General features: G+C 37.6%; 1 protein-coding gene across 3 annotated transcripts in view; it reads left to right on the plus strand.

Moving 5' to 3' along the window:
- ITPR2 (inositol 1,4,5-trisphosphate receptor type 2) overlaps window positions 1-16035 on the plus strand; it is a 521140-nt gene that overhangs the window by 432468 nt on the left and 72637 nt on the right. For all 3 annotated transcript variants that reach the window (XM_057555894.1, XM_007194868.3, XM_007194867.3), the window contains exons 50-52: window positions 1886-2050; window positions 5260-5455; window positions 9707-9799. In XM_057555894.1, coding sequence (XP_057411877.1) covers window positions 1886-2050; window positions 5260-5455; window positions 9707-9799 — 454 coding nt within the window. The remainder of the gene's footprint in view (window positions 1-1885; window positions 2051-5259; window positions 5456-9706; window positions 9800-16035) is intronic.

Consider the following 16035-nt stretch of genomic DNA (forward strand, 5'->3'; position numbering starts at 1 on the left):
ATGGCGGAGGCCCTTTTAGGCAGAAGTGTGTCCTTGCTTTTGCATTATTTGAGAACTGAACTATATTGCTCTTGAGAACCTGAATTCAATGTATCCCTTTTCCTATAAGTATATAGGACTTATAGTTTTCCTGCATAATTTTTTTATGACTCAATTTAAAGACACAACATTTAAACAATTTGTCAACATATAATTCATCCTTCTGAAAAGTCATAATTTTAACTTTTAATTTTATTTTTTATAGAACTTCTTATTTCTATTTCATATTGATGATATGGGTGAATGAATTAAACTTGCCCTTGGATAGTAAATATAAATAATACTGTAGCTATATTTAATAGTAATGTAAAGGTATGATGATGTAACACTAAATAGTGAAGTAAGACTTTCTATTTAACATTATTCAAGTTAACAAGATGATGAAATTGATAATATCTATTATTGAGAGGCTATTTAATTAACATGGGGCAAACTTAGGAAAGGTTTGAAGTTTTTAATTGCTATGTTGTTGATTTGGTTTGGTTATCTTCACAATGTGCAATGATAAACCATTTCTCATTTTATCTGTATTGATTTGGACTTCAGAAAGCAGAAGGAAAAGGTTTTTCCACCCTCTCAAATTTTACTTCTGCCCAAAGTGTTGTGCTCCTTCTTATGTTATTGAAAATCATTCCATAAGGCAGTTTCTTTCATATACAGGGAAAAAAATCTATGATGTTGCAAAGAGCAAGCTGTCTTCCCAAAGTTAGGCTTGGACATATAAAAACAAACATGGTACCGTTGCCAAAGAACCTCAGTATAAATTTCTGTATTCTGTATTTAAATTTCTGTATTTAAATTTCCGTATTTAAATTTAAACTTAAATTTCTGTATTTAAATGTATTTTTAATTTGGATACTCTACATCAGCGGTCCCCAACCTTTTTGGCACCAGGGACCAGTTTTGTGGAAGACGATTTTTCTACCGACCAGGGTTGGGAGGGATGGTTCAGGCGGTAATGGGAGTGATGGGGACCAGCAGATGAAGCTTCGCTCACTCGCCTGCCACTCACCTCCTGCTCTGCGGCCCGGTTCCTAACAGGCCGCGGACCGGTACCGGTCCACAGCCTGGGGGTTGGGGACCCCTGCTCTGCATGGTACCAAGCAAAATAAACACTCCAAAATGTTTACTGAATAATTACCATACATAGAACTTAGAAGATACGTGCAAGTATTATATTTATTTTAATCTAGGTAGAGAAGTATATTTATATTCTTTATGAATGTAGAGTAAATTAAATACAAAAATAATTTTTAATGGCCTACTTGTTTAAAATAATATTCAGTAGAGAAAGTCCAGGATAAAAAAATCGAGGACAAATCTCTGGATGTTTTCTGAAAATATATTTTTCTATTTCATTTATAGTATAATAATAAAAACATTGCATTATTAATTTTAATATGGAAAATATAATGAGTAATATTTCAAGAGTCATTGTACTAAGGGCTTCATATGCATTATGAATTATTTAATTCCTTGAAGAGTTCTGTGAGGTGGGAATTCCTTTATTCCAGTTTTTGAGAAGAAACAACCAAGGCCTACAGTTGCATGGCCCAGGTCAGATAATGGTAGTGGGAAAACTAGGATTTAAATTCACGTCTGTCTTGATTGCAGAGCTGGGGCTCTTGATCACTCTTCCTCTCTTTTCCTGGAACTGCAAAGAATACAGGGTTTGTCTGTATGGTGTTTACATGCAGATTTGTAAGCAGTGCTGAAAAATTACAAAATGAGAAATCATAAAAGAAAACCACAGACTTTGTGAATAATAGATTTTGTCAATGACCTGCTGTTTTTGTGAGTTTCAGAACAAATAAGACAGTAAAATCGAATCTTTTCCTCCCTTTAGCTTTGTAATAAAATAGTATTTCTGGTGAGTTTTGTCGGAAATCGTGGCACGTTCACCCGAGGGTACCGAGCGGTCATCCTGGATATGGCCTTTCTCTACCACGTAGCGTATGTCCTGGTTTGCATGCTGGGCCTCTTTGTCCACGAATTCTTCTATAGCTTCCTGGTGAGTACATCTCTCTGCTGAAAAAAATACATAGTGCTGCTGCTTCTTATGCTTCTTCCTTTGATTTTTTAAGCAGGGTCTGGCATTTAGGACAAATTATGTTATTTTTAGACATGCCTAGGAAAATCATGCATTATTATTATTTTTAGTCTTTTTTTCTGAGCAACGACATAGGTGGTGCAATTCTTTATTTTCTCTCTGAGACCCACCTCTTGACCCAGACTTTGCATAGCAGGCTGCTTTGGGTTTCAGCCAAGTCACATTTCCCTTAGAGATTCTTCAACAAGAAAAGGGATATACTTTCTTGGTACTGAATTCATTGTATTTATTTATAGCAGCAAATATTTTGTGTATCTTTAGAATGGCATATAAATAAAATGAGGGGGAAAGCCAACTTAGCAAAAAGATGATGAGTTGTTTTAAGGGCAGTCTTGTAGTTTTAGATTTAATATGTCGTTGTTGTTAAGCTTATTTACATATATCTATTCATTAAGTGGATTTTCAGATTTCTTCTAAAGTTGCATTTTGGTTTTGGTTTTGGTTTTTTGCGGGTTATCAGTTTTCCTTCCTACATATATGTTCTCTAGCCATAAACCAGGAGAGGAGTCAATACAAGTATATGGTAATGTTTTGAAACTTAGAGCATTACCAGGTTAGCATCATGATGCCAGAGGAGCAATTTATTTATATCTTCAGCTCACAGTTGGTATTCAGAGGAGAACACTACCCAATAAAATAATCCCTGAAAACAAGCTGAAGATCTAAAAACATTATGCTGACCTGGTTTGCTTGGGTCATGAGGGGCAAATTCATTGCCTCCTGCTTCCCTGTGACCTAGCTCACCCTTGTAGGAAGATTAAGTAAGAAGCTAATTTTCTGTTTACCCTGAAACACTTGAAAGAGCCACAGTGAAGAGCGGATTTGTCCCTTATCAACATAAGGATACAAAATTATCTTCCAGGCAGTTAAGTTACATTAGTATTCAGCCATCAAAAGTAGACTTTTTTTTCTGATCCAAGGATCCTAATGAATTCCTTCTTTGCTCTAATTCACCACAAAAAATTGCATTTTTAAAAATCTGCCTATGATATGTAAAGGTCTATTATACCCAGCACTTTTCCCTGACTGTAATATGTAATATTTATTATAATGTTTTTGTGCTTCAACCTCCTTGTCTATAAAATGGATAGGGGTAATATGAGAGACTAGTAATATCAAGACCCATTAAAGAAATAATATGAAAAACATGTGAAATGATATATGTAAATCTTTGTTATTTAAGGAAAGGTTTTTGACAAAATAAAGGTGTAGTTGAATTATTGTATGAGCTATTAATAGTAATGTTACTTTTAATTTATGTTAACCTTGATTTCCAGTTGCATTTTTCTCTCATCTTTTTCAAATCATACAACACTTATGCTAATTTGTTTTCATTGGGTTGGTTATAAAAAGGATGTATTCCATTTTCATGTTTAGAGGACTAGAAGAAAATTTTAATGGACATAATGTCAAAATGGTATTTAAATGTATTTTTTAAATATTTTTATGTTTTAAAAAATATATGAATTTGCATTCCCAGTTGTGTCCACAAATGCCAATCCTTTTACCAGTAATAGAAACCACACTCTAGATTTTCCTTTGAGAAATAAACGGAAGGAACCATTCACCTGTCAAACATCAATACCTTTGCATTCTCAAGATTCTGATTCCATGGGTATGGAATAGGGCCCAGGAATATGCATTTTCAGCAAGTATCCTATGGGCTTCTGAAAACTATAAACTTTTGTAAACTATCCAGAAATGATCTGGAACCATTTCCAGACCTTTTGTTTAAGCCACTGTTCAGCTGAGGGAAAATCTCCTTTCTGTCAACAAAATGCTTAAATAAGTTAAATAAGCCAGGTCAGTAATTTGGAAGCTGAACTTGCATTACTTAATTTGTCTTTAGGGAAGAATAGGACTTTGTTTCTAAAGGTTGTATCTCCCTCCAGGAGATAAACAGATAGCAAAATAGTTAAACATATGTTTTTGTGTTTGACCATCAAAAAATATCAGTGTCCTAAGGTGAGCAAACAAGTTAATATATTTACAGCAATTATTTGCAAGACTATAGTTAAATTGGAAAGTAACTGTATAAGCCTTAAAACTCTGAAAAACAGAGTACAAGGCCCTGGTGTTTCTGAAGGGATGAGGGACACTGGTATTAATCATTTCAACCAGCTCAGAAATTTTAATCACTCCCCATAGATAGCAGAAAACAAACCCCAGTTATTCCAATATCAAAAGTACTATTCATTTCCAAACTGATACTTATGCCTTCGTTAAAGTAAATGTTAATATTGCTTTTAACCAACTTTTAATAATGAAACATGTAGTTGCGAATGTATAATTTCAACTTTAAATATAGCAATAAATAAAATTGTTCTTAAAGTTGACTGCAGATAGCAAACACATACCTAGGTTCTTGACTAGTGCATATGGATTTTCTACTACTAAACACAAAATGGATAATAACCCATTATCCATAGAGGAAGTGAATTAACACTTGTGAATTATATATCTGTTTATACTTCTGTTTCCGAAAGTATATACTAAAGTAATAGGTTTTGCCCTCAATCTACCTGTTTAGTAAGAAAGATGTTTGCATTTCTCAAATATTTTTAAATTTCATACCTTTTCTATTTTAGTGGGCTCATAAAATTTAATTCATGTCGTTTCACCTCTAATCCCTTGATTAAACAATCCATTGAATGAATCCTTCAATTATTCATCACTTAGTTCCCTAATTCAGCATTCTCATGTTAGCCATTTTACATATTCTAGAAGCAACTGCAGAATATCAGAAAGACTAAAAATAGGGAATAAGTAGCTAAGTTGGTTATGTATCGTATTACAATTTTTCTAAATTCAAATTTGAAGCTATGCTATTACCATGTCTTAAAAAATTGATATTACGTTGGTTATGAAACCAACAGATGCACATTATATATTGTGTTAGAGTTATCTTTATTGAAAAACAGTTTATTAACACATTCAAACTGGAGAAGAAATACATATTTTGGTTCATTTTTTAAGGTGTTATTTTTACTGTTATTCTTTCACAGATAAATTAAAATGGCCTGCATTTGTATTTGTGATTACCTTTGTATTTATTCACCCTTTGCTTCACTGCATTTTTTTCCTTGTTTTCATTCTCTTTGTTTTTGTAGCTTTTTGATTTAGTATATAGAGAAGAGACTCTGCTCAATGTCATAAAAAGTGTCACACGGAATGGCCGCTCCATTATTCTAACTGCAGTCCTCGCCCTCATCCTTGTCTACCTGTTTTCCATTATTGGATTCCTTTTTCTGAAGGATGACTTCACTATGGAGGTGGATAGGCTGAAAAACAGAACTCCCCTTACAGGTATTGCTGTTACCACTAAATGAGCTTGCTCTGATGGCGGCTCCGACTGGTACATCTCTTGCTAAGAGGATCACAGATGAACGATGATGGAGGCAATGTTTTCTTTCGTTCCTTTGAAAACATTTTCTTGTTCACTAAGAGCTCACGAGTGTGAAATACCCCTACGCTGTATGTTAGCTGACAGTGTGCATAGGAAAATCTTCATACAAGAAACGTCACCTGAGCTCAGTCTCAGTACAGAAGTTTCAACAGTGTTGACTGTACTCCCGGGGACAGTTGACAATTTCAGTGCAGGGTAATAGCTTTGGGATTCTTTCTCTTGGGGGATGTCTCCCCCAAGAACTTCCAGCATCATTCACAACCATTATTTCATACATGTTTGCTCACAGTACATTATATTATACTTGAATAGTTGAAAAGTATAAATGCTTTGATTTGGAAACCATCAGATAGAAAATTTGCTATAGAAAAAATGCTCAAAATATTGTCATTAAGGGGCTCTGTCCGTGAATATGTGGCTGTCAGAATTTCTGCGTGATATTTATTTTTATTGTCTGACTGGTTAGACATCACCCATTTATACTCACTGTGATTCTTGTGGTATGAGGGGTGATTCTTTCCATCTTACTTTGGATTTTTTATTTATTATGCTCCCTAATGGTTTCTTCTTTCCCCCTTTCCTACATTTTGTTGTTTTGGTTAAATTTTGTTCTTACTCTCTTTCCTCCTCTCCTGTTTTGCTGGATGGACATCTCAGTTCTGCACTTTGCTGATAGTTTCTCTGGGTGATTCCACCGCCTATGGATTGCAGAGAAGGGAAACCACAAAATGACTCTCTCTTTCTTCAAACCATCAAATTTAAAAGCAGGATTTAATTAGTGGTGCTTTTAGAATATGGGATAATTAAGTGGCATTCAGATCTATTATTTAGTCTAAGTGATCAAGGCACAGAATAGAAATAACATATACATAGATTGAAAGTTATTAAACTTGAGACTGAATTTCAGACCTAGGTAGCAGTCTTTATTCACATACACATGGTATATTTTCTGTTATGGCCTTTCTTTTTCTCCCTTAAATGTTACTTTGTCTAGAGTTTTATAGGTGTAAATATTTGGAGGGAAAGCTCATGTGTATAAATACCCCCAAAACTCCACTTGTACTAAACTGTCTGTGAATCATAAACTATCTGTTCTCAAAATTCTTTGTCTTAATTATTTACTAGGCATGATCACATTGCGTTATTCAGTACAGAGTGAGTCTGACACTGAAGCATCAGAATTTCTAAATTCAAATGTGTACAGTCATTATTGTTTTATGAATCTTGTAGTAAGTAATTTTAATTGTGTTATTTAAAATGTACATTAGTGTCCAGAGGAATGGATAAAGAAGATGTGGTACATATATACAATAGAATATTACTCAGCCATAAAAAGGAACGAAATGGGGTCATTTGTAGAGATATAGATGGACCTAGAGACTGTCATACAGAGTGAAGTAGGTCAGAAAGAGAAAAACAAATATTGTATATTAACGCATATATGTGGAATCTGAAAAAATTGGTATAGGTAATCTTCTTTACAAAGCAGAAATAGAGACACAGAAGTTGAGAACAAATGTATGGATACCAAGGGGGACGGGGGTGGGGGATGAATTGGGAGATTGAGATTGACATATATATACTATTGATACTATGTATAAAATAGATAACTAATGAGAACCTACTGTATAGCACAGGGAACTCTACCCCGTGCTCTGTGGTGACCTAAATGAGAAGGAAATCCAAAAAAGAGGGGATATATGTATACATATAGCTGATTCACTTTGCTGTACAGAATAAACTAACACAATATTGTAAAGCAACTATACTCCAATAAAAAAAAGTAAGTTAGCGTCATTATATTATGAATATATTTTCTTTAGAAATATAAAAAAAGTCTTCTTTCCTGTTTTTTACAAAATAGGAAGCACAAAAACTAAAATGTCAAGATCTTCACTAAAAATATTTACACATATTTATATAAAAAGTTGTTAAACAAGAGAAAGCATTTGTGAATACTATAAAAATCTGGCATACAAAAACAGCTAACAGAGTTAAACTCTTGGTTCTTCATAGACTGAGAGTTTTTGTTTCATAGAGAGTGTATGTGGTACCATGCCCTGGAAGAAGCACTCATATTTTCATAACATTTTAAACTTAATTTCTAATACTATATATTATGTCTGTGGATATGTAGCATAAAGTTTATTCTTTCAATTATTGAAAACGATTTTCTCCCAAAGTTGAGTGAAATTATCAAAGATAACACATCTAGGGAGCAAGTGAAACTGGGAATGTAGAAGTACACAGTTCTTCAGTGAATGTGAAGAAATCAGTGAACAAAGAGAGAAGGTTGAGGTTCTAGAGCTGAATGGCAGAAGCGTCACAGGTGGATATGAGAGCAGAGGACCAATAATTTGCAAATGGCCTTGGGAGTTTAGGACAATGCATATCCCACCTCTGGCACCAGTGGAACCTGACTCTAGATGCAGGAGCCTGCACTTGACGGTGTTCAGGGGAATCCATGTCTTAGACAAGCCCAAGGAGTTGGCGGGAAGGTAGTGTTGACAAGCGGAGGTTCCAGTGTCTCTCCCGCTGCCCCCTCTTCCCCATCCTCAGTGCTGCCCTCCTGTTTCTACCCTCATTTCCTCTCCCCAGAAAACGGCAGAAACTTCCCAGGTGGCTTCCCCCCGGCTCAGCCTCTCTTCTGCTTGTGCAAGTCATTCATTCCTACCACAGTTCTGATTCTGTGTCTTACGGGTTTGAAAACTTTGCTGGGCCCTGGGCTGGCTGTGGGATGCTTGGTTTAAAATCATTAGCCTAGAAGCTCTGCCTTGTCTGTGCCTTTGCTGGCCTCTGTACCTTTTGTCATAGGATTGTACCTGGAATTGCCCCCTTTACCCTCTACGTCATCTTCCTGTGTGTAAATCCTGTCTCCTCTAGATGGATCCTTCTCCAAAAACCTTTGTTTTTTCCTTTCTAGAATTCACCTCTCCCTTTCTGAACGCACTACCTCACTTTACGTGTACCCCACTCCCTCCATTCAACTATAATTATGTCTGTACCTGTCTCTGTATTCCCTAATTGATTGTGCGTTCTCCAAGGCCCTGACTCTGACTCCTCAGAGCCTAGCACGAAGTCATAAATATTAATGAAGGGAATGGCTCCTGGGGAACACTCAGGAACCCTGCCTCTCTGACCACTTGACGCTCACTCCACACCCGTCCTTTCTGCCATGCTGCCCCAGTCAGGGTGCGGGGAGGTAAGGTGTGCGGCTTCCCTTCCTCGAGGACCCGAGCTCTCTCAGCTCCAGGGCTTGTGTTGGTGGCAACTCCAGGCCTGGTCCCTCTCCTCATCACACGTCCTAACTCCAGCCACCCTTCTCCACTTCTGCTTTCACCTCACCAAACAATCAGGCTAACCTTGGTGGGTGCTGCCCTGAAATGCACTTGAATATTTCTTCAGTATATAAAAATGAACTTAATCTTCTCCCTCCACCTTCTGGACTTTCCTTGATGGCTCCGTGTGAAAAACAGGTTTGAGAGGAATGAACCTCTTCACGTTGTATTTGTTACTAACAACAAAATTTGTTATATGAAGCTTGTTTTACACAGATAAGAAGGTTACTATTTTCTTTTCTATCGGGACCAGGGAGATAGGGGGTAAAGATGGATCCTTGGGGACTAAGGAAGAAAAGGTTCTGAACAGGGATCTGGCAGAAGATTCTTGCTTCCCTGAGATGTTTGATGTCCTGTTCCCCGGAACCCACATTTACCATTAAGAGATGCCACCTCCTGCTCGCTCTACCTCAGCCATGGGCACCAGTGGCTGAGAGCTCAGGGGTACCAGCTATGCTGGGGGAACATGTTTCTGGCATTTCCAAGCCAGAGCCCTGAATGCATTTGGCCATGGGAACATTGTTACACATGGTGGTTAGGGCCTGCAGTATTACTAGTAGTTTATCTCAGCCACTTTAGAAAGATAGAAAAGGCTTTTAGTGGGTTGGCCCATGAACCTATTCTCTATTTATAAAATTGATTCAGTAGGCAAAACTGTGTTCGGAGTTCCACACTAACTTAACTAAAAACTTTAGGAACACAGCTAATTTGGAGTAATAGCACCTTTTATTTATGTGCCTTTGTAATTTGTCTGCTCATTTCTTGTCACTTGCATATTTGTCTCTATACCATGTCTCCATTGTGTGTTCTCAGGTAGCAATGCAGTTTCTGCTATGACTTTCGCTTCAATCCTGGGAACATGTGAAAAGGAAAACTGCTCACCCACAATACCAGCTTCAAATACAGGTCTGTAAAAAGGGCTCCAGGACAGCATGAACTCGATACTTCTGAAGTTATGTTTATTTGATTAAAGTTATTATAGGTTAGAGAGTTGCTCTAAAAATTTCATGGTGAGTTGAAATAGAAGAATGGAGGGTAAAAGAACCTAAAAGTTTCAAACTAGAGAAAGGATTCTCATATCCGTCATTTTGTATCCTCACCCTGTTCCTTACGTTATTTCTAATCATGAGAATTTATCAAATTTACCCTGTGGTACGTGCTGCTAAAAATTCTGTTACCATATTGCAAAACCATACCACACTAAGCAAGACCCTTTCCACTGTATAGCCTTTAACTAAGAATATATTGCCTTTAACAGAAGAATCCATCCTTTAACAAAGAATGGAAAAGCATGGGTTTAGAACTCAAAAGGCTTGGTTATAATCCCTGACCTGCCACTTTCTAGGTCTATGTCTTGCATATGTTATGCAAATTTCCTGGACTTTGTTCAGATGGCTTGTCCTGAAAGAGAGGAAGGAAGGAAGGAAGGGAGGGAGGGAGAGAGGGAGATCTATCTAGGTACATAGGTAGGTAGGTAGATAGATAGATAAGGCATATGATACTTTCCCTGCCTCCAAAGGAACAAATGGAACCATGCATGTAAAAAGAATTTTTTAAACTCTAAACTGTTCTCGAAGGATGTGGCAGGAATTTGGAAACGATGGCATGTGTGAAATTTAATGAACTGTAGAAGGAATTAGTGATCTGTTTCCAGAAGCAGCAAAGATTTAGGGAGCATTTAGATATTTCAAGAGTTCTGTATATAAAAAAGGAATAGATTTAGTCTCTTTTATGTCTACAAAGGGCAAAATCAGACTCAGAGAAAGTGAGGGGAGCAAGAGTTAAGCACAGCGTAAGGATGGATTTCCCCACTTCCATCTGGAAGCACATTGTTTGGTCATAATGATAGAGCCTTTTTTCCCCAAGTTGCCTTTTGCCTTAAGATGTTGGACTGTTGCTTGAAGTCCAACAAAAATGGACAGTCTCTTCTACTGACTAAATGTTTCATCCTCTATGACCTAAAGGGAGAATTAAACACATGCATATGTTCCATTTCCACGTCCCAGCAGCTCAGGCACTGTAAACAGCTGCCACTCAGACTTCTTTCCCCTCTGACCTCCTGGGTACCCAGTTCAGGCCTATAAACCACAAACCAGCTCCCTCTCTACTTGTGTAGCTTTACTGTGCTCTGAAGTTTCTAAAATCCCGTTACATGCATCCTCTGGCTTATACACCTCCAATTTCTTCAGCTTCCTCACATATTACAGCGATGACTCTTCATGTAACACTCCAAGGCAAGAAGTTGAGCGGTGTCATCATGTTTAGGATCGTGCAATTTGCAGTCGCACCACACTCTTGACCCATATTTGACTGACTCTTGGCTAAAACGCCATTCTTCACTGGTTCAGCTGTCAGGCCATAAATGCCTATTCTGTGCTCACATAATTGGGAGTTTGGGATTTCAAGTATAAAACCATGCATTTATGTCTATATATTTCTGCCAACCCATAATCCCAGGCTGTCCCAGTTTGTCCTGTGACTAGAGGAGGGGCTTCTTGACCAGATTATCTCTAAGTTTCAGGCCCCTTCCAATGCTCACGTGCCATGAGGCTCATGGTGTCTTTATGGGTCCTGATTCTATTAAGCAGAATATTCATTCTCTCTCATGTCATCCTCAAGTTTGATAAGCTCTAGAACACGGGTTGGCAAACTTGGGCCATGGGGAAACAGGAACTGTCACCTGTTTCTGTACTCCCCTTGGGCTAAGAATGGTTGCAGCTTTTTTTTAAGTTTTTTTTTTCTTTAATGAAAAAGATGCAATGGAGACTGTATGTGACCCACAAAGCCTAAAATATTTACCATCTGGCTCTTAACAGAAAAAAAATTTTGCCAACCTCAGAAGATTTTCATTAAAGGTGCTAGAAATGCTGCATGGGGACAGTGCTAAGGACAGAGTCCTTTGGCGTGTGGCCACCAGACACATGCTTTCAGATTAACATAGTCATGTTTTGTGCATTATTCACCCACAAAGAAATCTGCCTTAAATAAACTACCATTTATCCCATGTTCCTCCTTCTTTTAAAAAACATCTCATGAGGCTCCTTCTCAAAGCCTCCTTGCCAAAGCCCAGATACATAATGTCTGCCAATATTCCCAATGTGAGGTTCGTCTGAACCCATACTGGCTTCTCTTGATCCTGACTCCTTCCCACACTATCCCTTTAATGATGTATCTTATCTGGGGGAGCAGATCAATCTCACTTGTCAGCGGTTTGCAGAATTTGTCATAACCTCAAATTCAGATCTGCAGATGTTTCACTCTTCTTCCCATTTTCCATGATGCAAAAAAATCACAGAGAGCCATTTCAAAAACTCAGACATAGTTTAGCTGGCTAGAATTAAATAGCTCTTAGGATCTATCGGCCACCTTGAACATCAACTTATTGTTATAAGTACTTATCGCTTTTTTAATTCAACATTCTTTCTCCGTGACAGAGCATGAAAAAGAGTATGTTAAAAAATTTACTTTCTTGTTAGCATGAGCATTTTATAACAACATGGTCCCAAGTAGAGTAACCCTATTTCTGCCTTGCTCTTCTAAAAATTATTTCCTTTTTTTAAAAACCAAATACACTGTAACAGTGGTTTGATTTTAAGAGCAAAATATTGGTTTGCCAGTGAACCAAGAACAAAGCTAGTGTTCCTCCTGCCAGAGTCTCTAAAGGCGGCTGAGCCAGGGGCCCAGCACGGCAGCTGAGCCAGCAGCGCTCAGCCAGCCCTCGGCATCCAGAAGCCCGAAGGGATGGTGAGGGAGCTGCTGAAGCCCCTCTCCGAGAATGAGCTCCTCTAGGTCATACATGTACGGACACATCCCAGGATGTTGCCGCCCAACTCTGTGCAAGTCTGCAAAGCTTAGGCTTTATACAGTTTCCCAGGCATTGTTGTAGATGCTCAACCAGGTATTCTAGGGTAATTGTTTCATACAGTCTTACTCATTGTGACATTTTGATCTTAGCATTTAACAGAATGAAGTGAGTGTTTTTGTGAAATAGGAGTTTAGTTAAGTCAGATCAGTACAAATCCTCAGTGATGATGATGATGACGATGATGATATTAATAATTATAAAAACTCTGTGTATTCATTCATTCATTCATTCATACAGCAATATTTGTTGAGCCTCTACTATGGGCCAGCTACCATATTCAAGACAGTGTTGAATAAAAAAATAATCCTGGACATTATGAAACTATAAAATAGTGAGGGAAGCATAAAAAGTTACAAAATACGGTACTGCAAATGGTGCTATGATAGATAATCACAAGAGAGCCTAGCTGTAGATAAACAGAGAGGCCCTTCTGGGGAAGATTATTTAAACTGAGACTTGGAGGCTGAAAGGCCAAGAGAAAGAAGGAGCTGTTCTGGGCACAGAGAACAGCATGAGTGAAGACCCTGAAGCATGTCCAAGAATAGATAGATGCTACTAAGTATCCTCATATTATAGGTAAAAACACTGAAGGACAGAGACATTAAGTTCACAGCTAGTTAAATCAATCTAGATCTCTGATTCCAAGGCCTGTGCTCCAACCTTCTAAATCTTATTGCCTCCTAATTAAAGGATTAATCTCTATAAATTATTTCTTTCCTAACCAAAATTTAGAGATGGTTAAAATTCTGCCTAATATTGCCTTCCCCATAGAATGCTTGGATAGATGTTCTTTATGCATATTGTCTTCTGAAGGCAATTTCTTAAAAAAAAGTAAATCTTCTCTATTATGTAGTTATCAACTGGAGTTGATTCTCTCACCTCTTCCCCTGCCCTGAGGACGTTTGGCAATGTCTGGAGACATTTTTGGTTGTCATAATTCTGGGAGGAGTTTTACTAGCATCTAAACATCTCACAATGCAGAGGACAACGCCCCCCAACCAAGAATTATCCAGCCCCAAATGTCTACAGTGTTGAGGCTGAGAAAGTCTGTTCTGTCACAAAGTCTGTTTGGGTATTGGGTTATACCTCCGAATGCAAACGCATTAAAGACTTCCCATAATACTGCTATCACCCGTCATTTTCACCTAATACATTACACAAAGAACAGAACTTCCCTTTTCCCTGTGGACAAAAGGGGACAATTCTTCCAGGTGTATTGCCCCAGGGGCAAAGTCTGCATTTTTTTTTAGGCTCGACCTGAACTGGGAGCTGTGGGTATGATTTTGCAGGGAAAGCTCCCAGAGTAAGGAGGAAAGAATCCTGGAGGGATTTCAGCACGGGGGGGTGTGACAGAGACACTGGTGGGATCCAGAGATGGTGGCAGTAGCTTTTCACGATTAGGGATGATTTGTAAATCAGTATTAAAAACTACAGGCAAGCCTGTATTAATCTGCTCTTTCTTCTGTGACCTTCTTACATTTGAGATGGTAAGTGATAAAATCCATTTGATTGAAAACTCTGCGGATCTGACCTTGTAGCCCCTGCCACCTTTAAATCTTGGCCACGTGTGTCTGACTGCAAAAGTAGAACGAAAGCCAGAACCTGGTGTTTGTGGGGCAGCGTGTGTCACTTAGATGTAAAAATAACTTTGCTACATCTAAGACCAGGATGAAATTTGAATTTGCAAGCCCTAGCGTGCATTTGTGAAGGCCTTGGTTTGTTACCTAGTGGACAGCAGGTCCACATTACAAAAGGCCCAGACAGGCGCAGTAGCGTGATAACAAGCCTCGGGGAGTGGGAGGCTGAGCGGCCAGCTCCTGAGGAGGCGCCGTAGGTGCGGGTAGAGCCATCCTCCCAGAGGCAGCGGATTCTCCTGGCAACTGGCAACTGACTGCCGTTGAACAAAAAAACAGAAATCTTTTATTTCATTTGCTGCAGACCTCCCTGACTTCCTAGACAAAAATGTTCTCCTAAAAAAAAAAAAAACGCCAAACTGATTTTCTAGAAACATAAGGCTTTTTTGAGGCAAAAAAATTATTTGCAATTATTTTCTAAGTAAAAATCATTTGAATGTACAGGAAAAAAGAGGTTTACAGATGTCCAACTTTTATGAGTTACTCAAATTGAATATAGTTTGCTATTTTACTTTAATAAAAAAGATTGATGCATAGCAGAACCGGTCAGTCTTTATGTCACTCTACCTTTGGCTTCCTACTGGGTGCCCCATGTTTTAAATTTTTTTTTCCTAAAGTTTTTTAAAATCAGCAATTCCATATTGAGGTGATTGTGATTAAAGGTTAAGGCCAAGAAACAAGAGGTTCTCAGTTGTACTCAGAATTTCAAATATGTCTCAATGACAATCTATTGCTTTTAAGAAACCATTAAAAAAAGGAATAACTTAATTGTTAAAGCAGAAAAAAATGGCATTAATAAATAATTTTATTCATGCATGTCCAGAAAACTTTATAGACTAACATCTCAGATCAGGGGGAAGTATTTCAGAGTCAATAGAATATATTTTTATTCCTTTCCTCATATGAAACATCCCTATTATGAATTAAGAAAAAATCCTTTCTAATACTCCTAAACTGAAAATGAGGGTAATTTAACGTCATATTGTTTAAGTGTAGAATTTGTTGGTTATATTAAAACTATAACTTTATGTGAGATTTGACAGCCATCTCTCAATAATAATGCTAATTATGATACTTGGAATTTATTACACCCTCAATATATGCCAAGCAATGTTCTAAGTTCTTTACATGAATATACTTAGTTCTTTTAAAATGTCTCCACATTAAAGTCTATTTCCACTAATTCTTCCTTTATGCATGTAAACAACAAGGACGTGTCCTCTCACCTCTTTTATAACCACCTCTGTTTTCATCATTACCCCTTTGCCACCATTAGCTAGATCATAGTTCTTGCACCTGAAATCTTTTCCTTGCTACCATCTGTTCTCTTTCTTCTTATATACACTCTTGGGTCCTAATTGAACCTTCTTCTGCATTCTCTTATCCCCCCAAACTAATATCCTATTAATCTCCTTCCTTTCAGTACTAAATTTTTCTATAAAACAATTGACCTACACTCTCTCCTTCAATTTCTGAATCAACCATCTTCTCTTAAACTATTTGCCATCTTCCTATGACATCTTCCTATGCTTTTCCTGATGACCTAATTGTTAAATCCAGTGACCTTTTCTTGTTTCTCATTGCCTTTGACCCTTCTGTAATTTTGATGTTTTTTTGATACTCTCTTCATCTTTAAATTATTG

The sequence above is a fragment of the Balaenoptera acutorostrata genome, chromosome 11, assembly GCF_949987535.1.
Source record: "Balaenoptera acutorostrata chromosome 11, mBalAcu1.1, whole genome shotgun sequence".
NCBI lineage: Eukaryota > Metazoa > Chordata > Mammalia > Artiodactyla > Balaenopteridae > Balaenoptera > Balaenoptera acutorostrata.